The 14,460-nt window shown below is 38.9% G+C and overlaps 1 protein-coding gene across 1 annotated transcript in view; it reads left to right on the forward strand.

The window, feature by feature from the left end:
* Positions 1-14,460, forward strand: part of glrbb (glycine receptor, beta b) — a 160,515-nt gene that overhangs the window by 119,023 nt on the left and 27,032 nt on the right. The window contains exon 9 of the mRNA XM_039750302.1: positions 2,184-2,473. Within this exon, the coding sequence (XP_039606236.1) occupies positions 2,184-2,473 (290 nt within the window). The remainder of the gene's footprint in view (positions 1-2,183; positions 2,474-14,460) is intronic.

Genomic DNA, 14,460 nt, shown 5'->3' on the forward strand with positions numbered 1-14,460 from the left:
CCTATCATCATGAAAATGACATCACGTATACATCTCAGTATTTTAGTTATTCACAGAGCTGTAATATCACGAATGTAATGGATTCTTTGTCCAGTTGGAGGAAGAGAGCCAGTTTAAGAAGCAAGTAGTGATTCACACACATAGAGCACATACGAGTAGAAGATCAAATACTAAACAAAGCATTTAACGTGCTACTTTAATTACGATGTGATTTGAGAAACTGGTTAATTAAACAATTTTAAGATGAAGTTTATAATGTTCTACTAAATGACAAAATAAACTACGTGATTAAAGTGGAAATGTCAAGATTGAAGTTGACATTTCATGCTTTTTCCTCACTGTGTGCCTTTTTTCTCTGTACCCCAATAAACTTTCATATGACACTCAGACAGTGGGCTTACAACTCTTCTTTTCACGGCGACTTTGATATGTGACTTCTTTTTTATTTCCGGCACTGTGCGATTTTGTGGATGTGAGCTTTCAAGTTTCTCCAACACACTATGTCACTCGATCAACTTCATTTTGTTGATTATACCACGGTTTATTTGAACAAATAGTATGTTTTCCTTTGCCTCCACTTGGTATTCGCTGAAATTCTTATATTTTCCCCGTGCTTTTCCCATTGTCTTTTCACAGAAGGCTGCGCTTAAGGGCGATTTATATTGATTTGCATATTCAAATACGCGTAATTCTGGGAGGATCTGGGGCGTTACATAATGCACGTGCACGACCGTTAGTTTTCACGCTGATCGGGATTTATGTAACGGAAGAACGTGGAAGTTGGAGTACGCACAGATTCCTGCATCTGGATTGTTCTGTGCGTAAGCACATTTCGGCTTTTGTGCTTACGCCATGTTATAGTGCGAGTTCTACGCACGGCGTTGTACATGAGGCCCCTGGTTCTTGGTCAATCCAGAAGTGTTCAATAGGACTGAGGTCAGGGCTCTGTGCAGGTCTTTATGGACAGGGCTCAGTCATGGTGGAACAGAAAAGGGACTTCCCTGAACTGTTGCCACAATGCTGAAAGGGCACAATTAGCCTAAAATGTCTTTTTAAGCTGTAGCATTAACTTTTACTGGAACCAATGGGCCTAGCACTAACCCTGAAAAACAGCCCCAGACCATTATTCGTCCTACAGTAGGCACTTTGCAGTCCAGAAGGTAGCATCCTCCTGACGTCCACCAAACCCAGATTGCTCAGTCAGACTCCAGATAGTGACGCATGATTCATCACTCCAGACAGCATGTGGTGCAATAGTGGACTCCAGCCAACACTTTGCTTTGATCTCAGCGATTTCAGGCTTGTGTGCAGCTGCTTGGCTATGAAAACCCATTTCGTGAAGCTTCCTTCACACAATACTTGTGCAGATGTTGCTTCCAGAGGCTGCTTGGAACTCGGTTGTGAGTGATGCAGCGGAGGATGGATGATTTGTACATGCTGTGCTCTGCTGCAGGGCAAGTTTGTGTGGTCTACCACTTTGCAGCCGAGTTGTTGTTGATCCAAGACCCTTCCACTTCACAATAATGGCACTTAATGTAGAGATGACATATCAAAAAGCAGAAATTTCACATACTGACCTGTGGCAGAGGTGGCATCCTAGGACAGTGCCACATTTAAAGTCACCGAGCCCTTTACTATGACCTGTTCTGTCGCCAACATTTGCAAATGGAGATTGCATGGCTATATGTTTGAGTTTATACACCTGGACTCAATAATTTGGAGAAGTGTCCACATACTTTTTTGCCATAAAGTGTGGCACCAAACCCTTTTTTGGGTTCAAATAACTGCAAGTTCTGTTTGTGTTCAGGTACCCAATTTGTCCCATATACTGAAGCAATGTGTTTTACGTTGGTTATTTAGACAAGTATTAGTGATGCTGAGTATGCGCTATGAATGTAGCTTTCCATAGGCTGGTGGCCCACCCAGAGTTGAGTTCTGCTTTGTAGCCATAACTGCTGAGATTGGCACCAGCTCCACGCCATCCTGCATCAGATGATCTGTTCAAATGAGGATTTATTGTATTGACCATGTGTTTCGTAGCCTGTGGCACGTTTATAGAGTCATTTAAACGAGAGCACAGATGGAAAACATTAGCTTTTAATGTGTAATGAAAGGAGTTACTACTTCTTCTTTTCAGCAGTGTGGCTTTTTATTTTAATTTGCATTGCATTTTGCTTTTTCAGGGATCTTCTCAGTGCTGAGCTTGTCATCAGAATGCACATCTCTTGCTTCAGAGTTGCCAAAAGTTTCCTACGTAAAAGCCATTGATATTTGGCTCATCACCTGCCTCTTGTTCGGTTTTGCATCCCTGGTCGAATATGCAGTGGTTCAAGTGTTTCTTAACAGCCCAAAAAGAATTGAAGCTGAAAAAGCCAAAATGGCAAGCAAGGAAAAAGCTGAAGCTAAAGCGCCTGCAAAGAAGAATACTGTTAATGGAACCGGAGGCACACCAGTTCATATCAGCACTTTACAGGTAGGCTTATAGTTTTTAATGCAAAAATCCAACCGTATTTCTGAGTGTGAACAAAAAATTGTTTGTTTGCTTAACAGGTAGAATACATTTCAAATGCTGTGAAGGGACGTTCATTGATGGGGTCAAAGATTCACTGTTGAGTTCAGAATGTGATTCTACGATGTTCAAAATGTCCATAAAATGGTGACTCTATGTGTGTTGTAGACCACCAGGGGACGTACTGCTTCCCAAACTTCGACACAGACAGGCTGAGACACAAGTTCAATACGGCACATGTTTTATTCTTTAGAGACGAAGCATCTTCTTTGCTCCCCCCTGAAACAGCACAGCACAAAACACCAAATAATGACACACAGTCCTTTTCTCTTTCTCTCTCTCAATTCTCCACTCCTCTTTGTCATGCAGCTCCAAACTCTAGTCCGTCGCTATGAGGCTGATAAGTCCTTTTATAGCGTCTGACTATTCTTCCGCCCACGTGCTCTGTAAGCACTTCTGGGTGAGGTGGAAACCCCATGCCACATGGCTCCTCCATTTTTACAGCACCACCTGCCGGTGCCCACTGTACCCAACAGAGCTGAGATAAAAAAACTCCAAGTCCCATAGTACCCTGTGAGAATCTGGGGCACCACTGCAATCCAGCGTTCTGTGGGAAGCAGTGCCCTAAAGAGGCTGCCTTCCCCCATCCTTCCACTTCTTGGGCCAGGTTGGGCTACCGGCCGAATCTTACAGTGTCTGTGGACATCAAAATTGAATTCCACATCCTAAAAGTATGTCAAAACATGATGCATTTTTTGCATTGGGTAGAGAGAGTGAGGATAGATAGATAGATAGATAGATAGATAGATAGATAGATAGATAGATAGATATGATAGGCACTATTTAATAGATAGATAGATATATATATAGAGATATGAAAGGCACTATATAATAAATAGATAGATATGATAGGCACTATATAACAGATAGATAGATAGATAGATAGATAGATAGATAGATAGATAGATATGATAGGCACTATTTAATAGGAAATTCACATACACTATAGAATAGATAGATATATATATATATATATAGATATGAAAGGCCAGCACAGCACAAAACACCAAATAATGACACACAGTCCTTTTCTCTTTCTCTCTCTCAATTATCCACTCCTTTTTGTCATCCACCTCCAAACTCTAGTCCGTCGCTATGAGGCTGATAAGTCCTTTTATAGCGTCTGACTATTCTTCCGCCCACGTGCTCTGTAAGCACTTCTGGGTGAGGTGGAAACCCCATGCCACATGGCTCCTCCATTTTTACAGCACCACCTGCCGGTGCCCACGGTACCCAACAGAGCTGAGATAAAGAACTCCAAGTCCCATAGATAGATAGATATAGATAGATAGATATGATAGGCACTATTTAATAGATATATATATATATATATATATAGAGAGAGAGAGATATGAAAGGCACTATATAATAAATAGATAGATAGATATGATAGGCACTATTTAATAGATATAATATATATATATATATATATATATATATATATATATATATATATATATATATATATATATATATAGATATGAAAGGCACTATATAATAGATAGATAGATAGATAGATAGATAGATAGATAGATAGATAGATAGATAGATAGATAGATAGATAGATAGATAGATAGATACTTTATTAATCCCAAGGGGAAATTCACATACTCCAGCAGCAAATTGATAAAAAAACAATATTAAATTAAAGAGTGATAAAAAATTCAGGTAAAACAGACAATAACTTTGTATAATGTTAAGTCAAGTTAGGAGCATGTGCTGACATTGCCACACCCACCACATGATAAACCATCCCAGATTAGGACCCGAGTGCAGCCATGCGACAGGGGCCGTACTCAAGGGCATTCACAAGATTTGAATCGGCAACCTTCCTATTACCAGTGCAGATCCCTAGCCTCAGACCCACCACTCTACCCATTGGGTACCGCTAAATGAAAACTGTTTTTACAAAGGAGTTTACTTTATGCATATAATGTAAGGTTATCCATCCATCCATTATCCAACTCGCTGAATCCGAACACAGGGTCACGGGGGTCTGATGGAGCTAATCCCAGCCAACACAGGGCACAAGGCAGGAACCAATCCCGGGCAGGATGCCAACCCACCGCAAGACACACACAAACACACCCGCACACCCACACCCACTAGGGCCAATTTAGAATCGCCAATCCACCTAACCTGCATGTCTTTGGACTGTGGGAGGAAACCGGAGCACCCGGAGGAAACCCACACAGACACGGGGAGAACATGCAAACTCTACACAGGGAGGACTTGGGAAGCGAACCCGGGTCTCCTAACTGCAAGGCAGCAGCGCTAGCCACTGCACCACCGTGCCACCCCAGTGTAAATCTAATCCCCTCCTAATTAGGCTTTTTAAACAAAGACAATGCCAGTGTAAGTTCCACATTTAGATCTGTCACCCTTCCTGAAGGTGGATGATCAATTTTTATATAAAGCAATGAGGATAAATCCCCCACTTCTTCTTTCTGTTGTCCAATAGAATGGTTTCAAAATGAAGACAGATAGCTTTATATAGTCCCTCTGTGCTAAAACATGGCATGGGGAGTTTGGATCTCCAGTAGCTCTAAGGGTTACAAAAGAAAGTAGATGTCATTAAAAATACTGCTCATTAATCAATTTCCTCAAAGGCATTCTATGAAAAAGTGGCAAGAAAAAAAATAACTTGTGTCAGCAAAGTGGTGACACAGACATTATGCTGAGGATAGCTAAGATGTACCAGAAAGTCTTGTGGTCTGATAAGACTAAATATTGACTTTTAGGAGTGAATTGTGAGTGACAGATGAGTCTGCACCCCAGCAGTTCACATCTGCCGCCCTGTAAAGCATGACGGTGGTGTCATAGTGGTTAAAGGATGCTGTTCAGCAGCAGAAACGAACATTATGATGGAAAGAGGAATCAGTAAAAACCGATGTGTTTGTGGAAACTGGAGAAGTGTGTGTTTCGACAGATCAATGATCTACAGCACACTTAAAATAAAATAATCTACACTTTGATTTCCTTTTTGTGAAAAAATCAATGTGGACAAGAATACAAAAAAACCCCCAAAAAACGGGAGTGGTTTCCCCTCGACTTTCTCGTATACTCAGATATGGGGATGGATAACTGAGGGATAAACCACAAGACAATGATTATATTTTTATATTATGTGCATTAAAGAACCAACAACAACAAATCAAATCAAATGAATAATATATTAAACAATTATTATAAAATTAAAGTTGAATAAATTGGACTCTTCAGCTGCATCAATAAAAGGTAAAGCACCACTTCCAGTTAGCGGAAATAGCTCAAAAAATGATAGAAAAATTTGGTTGACCTGAAAGTGTACTTTAAGTTATCGTGTTTACATACACACAGACAGACAGATACAGACAATAAATCAACTGTACAACTGTCTTTCTGAACTAAGATCCTGGATGGCTAATCATTTTCTTGATCGGAATCAAAATAAAATGGAGGTGCTTATAGTTGGTCCATCAGCTAAAGCCCAAGTTGGTCTTGGATTTCTCGGCTCTTTCTCCGTCTTTTGCAAACGTCAAGTCCGCAATCTTGGTGTTATCTTTGACAGTAACCTCTCTTTTGAGAAACAAGTTAATTCTGTAGTCAAGAGTTGCTTTTTACAGCTTCGTCTATTAGGTAAGATCAAGCCTTTTTTATCTTCTAGGGATCTTGAGAAAGCTACTCATGCTTTTATCTTTTCTTGCCTTGATTACTGCAACTCGCTGTATTCTGGGATTAGCAAATCGCTGATACGCAGGTTACAGTTGGTCCAGAAGGCTGCTGCTCACTTCCTGGTTGGGGCAAAAAAGTCTGATTCTGTTTCTCCAATATTAGCTTCACTGGCTGCCTATCAGTTTTCGAATTGATTTTAAAATCTTGTTGCTAGTTTTCAAATCTTTACATGGGCTTGCTCCTGCCTATTTATCAGAATTGTGTGTTTTAAACCAGCCATCCAGAGTGCTTAGATCTTCTGGTCAGTAGTCTCTTGTTGTCCCTCGTACCAAGTGTGTAAAACTAAGAGGGACAGAACGTTTGCAGCTGCCGCTCCTTACCTGTGGAACTCTTTACCTCATCACATAAAGGAGTCATCTACAATTGAACTGTTCAAAAAGAGATGAAAGACTCATTTCTATTCACTTGCATTCCGTGACCTTCAGTAATACTGATGGCTTCCTCATTGTGATTATGCAACACTAGCAGACCTGGCGCGCTTCGCTGCACGTTTAACTGGCTAGTTTCGGCAGCGGATCGTGGTTTTTCCAATCTAGACGTCCTGTCTTTTTCAGATTCTTTTAACCGCCTGGTTTCGGCAAACAATCGTCCTTTTCCCAATCTAGAAATCCTGTATTCTTTAGATTCGTTTAACCGCCTGATTTTGGCAGCAAATCGTTTTTTTTTTCTAACGTAGAAGTCGTTTCTTGTTGAGATTCGTTTAATCGCCTGGTTTTGGCAGCCAAGCGCTTTTTGTCCAACCTAGAAGACCTCTCTTGAGATCCGTTTAATGGCCTCGTTGATTGCATGTCTTCCAAGGTAGTTTCAATACCCATTTCTTGCACGGAGTCTTCTCCCCTTTTATGAGTGACTGTGTAAGTACTGCGTGTACTAAACAGTAAATTAGTAAAGGAGAAAGGACTAAACACTAAGGAAAAAAAACTGCAAGACCGCGTCAGCTGCGGAGCTCAGCGGAGCTCAGCTCAGAGCGAAATGAAGTGAATGGGAGGGGAGATGATCACGTGACTCCCCCACCCGCCTTAACTCTCCATCCCTCCACAAACACACAAACACAGTCTCTCGGATCCCAACTCTCCTTTATATATATAGAAGATTACTTCTGTTTATTATTTATGTTCATTTATTTTATTTCTATTTATGTTATTCATGTTAATTGTATGTTTTTCTTTAATTCTATTATTGTAAAGCACTTTGGCCACAGCATTCCTATGTTGTTTTAAATGTGCTATATAAATAAATTTGACATTGACATAATTCCAAAAATGGTATTTTCAGACTCAGGGAGGTCTAAAACATCAAGATTCATCAAAATCTAGAGGTTTTATTTTTGGATGATTACAATACTCAACCTATACTTTGTATATGAGAAAGTAAAAATAATGAAATGAAACCCCTCGTGGTGTCCCCCATTGTCCCCATCCCATTCACAATGCTTTTTTAGTATCAATAAGAGCAGAAATGATGCTAACTCAACAGCTCTGACATGTGAGGTCAGGTAATAGGGCGATCGCTTTTGGCGGTACTTTGCAAAGGGTGGCATTTTCATAAAAGAGTTTCATTTTTTTAACATTAACATTACACAATGATACTTAAACAAAAGCTATGTGAAGCGTAAGAATGAACATACATATCAAGTGCCTCATTTATATATCGTTATTAAAAATCTTAAAGAAATACTAACTGTGCTACCCCTCTAAAGTATTTCGTATTATTCTACTATTGCTTGTGTTCTGTTTTATGTGATGTATGTACCCCATTTTTTGACTCCCACTGCATATCCAACCTACCTCTCTGAATCGCCCTTCCCAAAATTTCATCCATTTTTTTCCTACAAGGTTGTTTTTGGCGGATTTGTGTCTTCTTAGTGAGTCGAGGTTGGGGACTGTCAAAAAACAGGGCCTGTTAAAGCCCATTGAAGCCTTCTGTGTGTACTTTTGGGCAATACAAGAAATAAATAGCTATTGTTGTATGAAATCTAATTAATAAACGTAGACCTTTGGAGAAGGAGGAGAAGGACAAACAAACTGTAATGGCCTTTACCTCACCACTAGCACGTAGACTTGTCTTGCTCAACTGGAAGAATCCCAACCCACCACTTTTAAGTCAGTGGATATCTAATGTTCTTTAGTATATGAAATTGGAAAAAATTAAAATTCTATTCATAACGTTTTTAAAATATGGCAGGATCTAATCAATAACATAAGAATAAGCTTCTGTGTCGGGTAAAAGGATACTCTTCGTTTCTTGCTGCCTCAAAGATGTGTGTTGTTGGCTGGCTCTCCTCTTTTGGTATTTTTGGTATTGTTAGGTTTCATTTTATTGTATGGATTTTTATTTGCTTTATAATTAATTAATTGATTGAGCAATAAATGTAGTCCTCATGTTTTGTTTTTTTTTGATAAATGGGTTGTCCATTTGGTCCAGTATACTAATATGAACCTGACCCCTTTCCATCAGTGCAGCCTTTTCCTCTTCAGATAGAGTCGCCTTTTTTCACCACTTCCTCTTGGTGTTGCTTGTTGTATTGAGCACTCATAGTTGGAATGTTTTGCTGGTAAAATGTGGCAGTGGTCGCTACCACATTAGTCTTGTTTAGCTACTCCAGTCTAGTCGTGTCAGGGCTTTGGATTTACAATGTGTGCATTGATTTAGTGTTATTTACACTCATACGTTCCCACCACACAAACTTATTAGTCATTAGCTTTCCAACTCTAAACTTCATGTAGCCTGAGCAGGTGCAATAAAGTCATTTCCACGCTGCTGTTGCCAAAATTTAACATCAGACAACAAGATAAGGCCTGTAAGACACATTTTCTAATTTTCACACCCTTATTTGGTGTTTTTATTATGTACCCCTAAGAGATAAGGAAGAAATTGGTTGTAAAGAGTGCATGTATTTAAATATCTAGGATCAGTGGTAGCCCAGGGTTGAAACCTAAATGCTGGGACTCCCCTTTGAGTGCATTGTAGATGGAACAATTACAAGAAGGTATTAGGAGTTGGATGTGTCAGAAATTAGGATGTTGAGATGGATGTATGGAGTTACAAAAAAAGGCAGAATAAGAAATGAGACTATCTACCTATCTATCTATCTATCTATCTATCTATGAGATGTTATGCCCACCTCCTTTGTGTCAATGCTGAGCATGACTTGAATTCAGAATTCTATGTTTGTATGGTTAAGCCTGAGTCAAACTCTGGGAGATGTATAATGATAAGCTTAGCCAGAAAAACAGACTGTACCCTGCTGAAATCTAGTTGATGAAATAACATAATGCTGTAAAAAATCATTTCTATGCGTTCTACCACTTTATGGTAACTATATAATGGCTCAAAATTATTAGTGACAGTGGCATCACTTTCAATCAGTAACACAATGGTGTGCAAGCAAAAAGCTATCTATCTATCTATCTATCTATCTATCTATCTATCTAGCTCTCCAGACAGAGGAGTAGCTTTAGCGACAGACTTTTGTCACTGTCCTGCTCCACTGACAGACTGAGGAGATTGTTCCTCCCCCACACTATGCGACTCTTCAATTCCACCCGGGGGAGTAAATGCTAACATTAATTTTATTTTAATTCTTTTCATTTATATTACTATTTAATTTAATATTGTTTCTTTGTATCAGTATACTGCTGCTGGATCATGTGAATTTCCCCTTGGGATTAATAAAGTATCTATCTATCTATCTATCTATCTATCTATCTATCTATCTATCTATCTATTATATTGCCTTTCATATCTATCTATCTATCTGTCTCTGCTTTATACGTTTACAGGGATATAAAAAATCTTGTCAGTGGGGATATAATCATAATACCCTTTAAGAGTGGTGGTGACCTTGGTTCACGTGTTTTAATTAATAGATGACATGATTTGCAGAAATATAATTAAGCACCATCTACATTAATTACCGTGTGAACCACGCATTACACCTATGAATCATGAATCACCTACTAATTCACATTGTTATGATTAAAAAAATTAAAAAAAAAAGATTTTAGTAAAATATGCAATCCTCGTACATGTTTATCAGCATATTTATCCATCCATCCATTTTCTAACCCGCTGAATCCGAATACAGGGTCACGGGGGTCTGCTGGAGCCAATCCCAGCCAACACAGGGCACAAGGCAGGAACCAATCCTGGGCAGGGTGCCAACCCACCGCAGTCAGCATATTTACCCATTTTTTATTTTAGTTTACCATTTACTTCAAGTTTTCTCCTTGAGAATAGGCTACTTATACTCCGTGAGCAATATGCCAAAACAAATATGTCCTGTAGTTGCTACTGTTACAGGAGCACAATAAGTAGTGAATACAACAAGATCATAAAATAAGAACAGTTTTGAAACATTACATATGCAAAAGATATCTTGAAATCTATGAACTCAGAAGTTGTTTTTAATTCCACATGAAACTTTCCATTGTTTCTTTCTGTACAAACATTTTGGTGAAATCTTTGTTCAGTTCATTTGCTGTTACTTTCTCATTTTCAATGATGAGGTTCTTTAAATTCTTCTTTATTATCATTTTACTAGAGTAGCACTCAAAACATTGCTAGATGTTTTGTTTTTGCTTCACTAGCAATTTTTTTTTTTTTTTACTTTCTCCTTTGACCTTACAAATGCTTTTTTTTACTTCTTTCTGTAGTGCTTGATATTTGTCGGATTTATTTGGCTGTTTTTTAATTGTCTTGTACTGCATGCTTTTAATTTAAAGCATCAAGCACTCTTACTGCTTCTGGTCCGGTGACCTTTTCCTAGTTCTCCAGTGTCCAGTAAGCTTTCTATAAAGCCCTGATGAGCGTAGCACTTCATAGCGCCCCTTACCCATATAGCCACAGTGCAATGGTTATCCAAAGGAAGTCCACTTCCCACTTGTAGAAATCCTGCTGCTGAGGATTAGGAATCCCTCTGGTTTGCCTCACGCTGTAATAGCACGTGCCTCCTGGTGACACTCGCTGACTCAGGCCATTAGCTGAAGGTTTGGTTCTCTTGCTGGTTTGAAGGGATATCTGAAGGTTACATAAGTCAGTTGCTTTGACTTAAAATTCATTTAGTGATTTTGTTCCTCTAAAGCAGGCAGAAAAAAGGAGCACTGAGTCATCCACAACTCAGTGAAAGTACAGAATATATGAGTGGGCGCAGAAAAAAAAAGAAAAACTGAAAGGCCTTTTGAATCCTAATGTTTTTGTAGGTGTGGATTAATTCAAATTAAATAGGAGTATGCCACTTCAGAAAAGAGAATTAGTTTCACAGAAGAGCAGATCAATTCTTCAAAAAAGCTAAATGAGCCCTTTTTGTAATTTCTGATTTGACAAAATAATAAATGTGGACTCAAAGATACAGCTAACCACATAAAGCCGTGACTTGTGGAAAGACCAAATAAGCAGCCAAGCCTTTATCTCTACAGAAATTGTGAGGTATGTAACAGGAAACCCCTTCACTTTTGTAAATGTTGGGTCAGGTCAGGTCGAGGGCCATGCACTGGTGCAGTGAGTTGCTGCTCCCACCACACAAGAAACAGCTCGGGATCCTGGTTGGTAACCCCCCAGGCAGAAACACGGTCCAGTCCCACCCTCCGAAAATGACCATTTCTCTACCACAACCAGATGTTACATGGATGTTCCCTTGGCCTGGTCCATCCGCTCGGGTCCTCAACAGTGAGGATCATCCTTAGGGAATCGTGCCACATGGACGTAGTGTCGTAACTGACACTCCCTCACAATGCAGGTAATGTGCCTTAATCGGGACTCCGTGAGCAACCGCTCATTCAACACAAAGTCAAACCAACGTTAAAAATTAGGGGCGAAAGAAAATTCACGGATAACACTTCGGATCTTTTAAATGTAGTATGGCGTGTCACAGTGGGATTGCTTTGGTTTCATTTAGTAATTGCTTTTAGTTTTTTGTTTTACTTACCCCATTGGTCAACCGGTGCCAGCATGAATTTTCACTCGACTTAATAAGTTGGTTAGATTAGTGGCAACCTTATAGTCCTTCTTACTAATTTTTACAAGGAGTGCCAATAATAGTGGAGGGCACTGTATATATATTTTTAAATAAAACTGGATACTCCTGTAGTCCCGTTCCTCCAGGGATTGGGGTCTAACTCCTAGGCCAGTCATTGTTTGTGTGAAGTTTGAATGATCTTCCCATGACTGATTTCAAATTTATTGTAACTTTAACCACTCTAAATTGGCCAACTGTTGGTAAGTTTGCCCTACAGAAGATGGGCATCCCATCCAGGGTAGATTGTTGCCTGTCTGTTTGGGTTTTGCTTTGTAAGACTATGGATTCTCATGACTCTGTAGAGTAGAATAGAGACCTTATTTGCCATTTTCACACGTACAAGAATACAAGTACTTTGAAAATAGTTTGTGGTTTCTTCATTCAGTCAGACAAAGATTTAATTTAACAAAAACGTGTTTACATAATTTCTATAAATTACTGAGCAGGGTGCTTAAATATCTGAGCTATAAAGGCTAAACTATTGAGGTCTCCAACTCTACTTCTGGAGTGCTACTTGTAGCTGCAGGTTTTAATTTCAACCCTTTTCTTACGTAGTGACCATTTTTTGCTACTAATTAACTCCTTTTCTATTCCTTTTATTTAAATTGTATTTTTTTTAATATTTGGTCCTCTGAATTGCTTCATATTATCTTTAAATGGCACCCAAACAGAAATGAGATGTAAATTGAGTGAGCCAACAGATGGTCAGCTAAGTCGGGGCCTCAAACTCCAACCACTCTGACCAGTTTCTTAATTAGAAGCCGATTCTTGTTTGTTAAACCCATTATTAAATTCCACACAGAAACCTTCACCTTTCTTTATTTTCAGATATTGTATGTTGGATACAAGTTGCTCTCTTGTTTTGTATCTCATTATTGTTCGACTGCTAATTATGGAAAAAATAATTAAAGGGTTTGAGTGTTAAAGAGCTAGTCAATTTAAATTAAGCTAAAAGAGTTAATTAGCAGCAAAAGTGGTCACTAATTAAGAAAAGGGTTAGAATGAAAACCTGCAACCATGGTGGCAGTTTAGGTCTGGAGTTAGAGACTCCTGGTGTAGGAAAAGCGTATGTACATAAGCATTCCAGTTGTCCAGATACACCAGGGCTAAGTGATGGGCATTAGGGTTTGTAATGGAGGAAGCAAGTGTAGAAATGGAAGGATTAACGTAGATTCTGTTAAGAGGTACAGGAAATTATTTTTCAAATCATATTATGTGATATCATCATCTACTTTTGAATTCTGCTCTGTACTTGCAATATTTCTATTGCACTATTATTTTGTATTGAGGATTATTTGTGTTCTGTGTATTTTATTGTATTTATTTATTTTATTTTTTTTTTTTTTTTTGACACCCACTGCATGCCCACCTACCTGGGAAGGGGTCTCTGTTTGAACTGCCTTTCCCAAGGTTTCTTCCATTTTTATTCCCTATAAGGGTTTTTTTTTTGGGAGTTTTCCTTGTCTTCTTAGAGAGTCAAGGCTTTCTGTCAAAAGGCAAGGCCTGTTAAAGCCCATTGCGGCAGTCATTGGGTGATTTTGGGCTATTTAAAAATAAATGGTATTGTATTGTATTTTGAGTTGGGTGCTGCCAACAGAAAGCGTATTTGTGACATCATTATGTGTTTTAATTAATAGGTGACATGTTTGCAAGAATATAATTAAGCATTGCTTGTATTAATTGCTGCATGTTCCATACATCTCAAATATGAATCATTTGCATGCAACAAAAACGGCCTACCGATTTACATTGTTTAACACTAGAATTACCAGAGCGTACGAAAAAACTTGCAGATCCGTTCCACCTTAAAACACTTTGCACCTTTCCGTCAGCGTCTTTTGTTCTTTAAATGTGTTGATAAGCAGCAAACAGCAAGCAGCCTGCTATCACATCTCCCACCCCGCACAGTTTTCTCAGCTCAAGTCTGTTTACCTGCGTGGCAGTTGCTTAGAGTTGTATAGAGTGAAAAGTCAAGCAAATGACACCTTTTATAAATACTGTATCGTTATTGGGAACACTTGCATTTCATGTGTGTTCCGTGTCTACAACGATCTATGCACAATAAACACATCGTTAAAACAGAAACATTTTTTATTTTTAGTAATAATTGACAAAATGTAGACATGAAGTGTATAATGTGTGAAGCCTGAATTCCAAATAT

Source organism: Polypterus senegalus, chromosome 4 (genome assembly GCF_016835505.1).
Source record: "Polypterus senegalus isolate Bchr_013 chromosome 4, ASM1683550v1, whole genome shotgun sequence".
NCBI lineage: Eukaryota > Metazoa > Chordata > Cladistia > Polypteriformes > Polypteridae > Polypterus > Polypterus senegalus.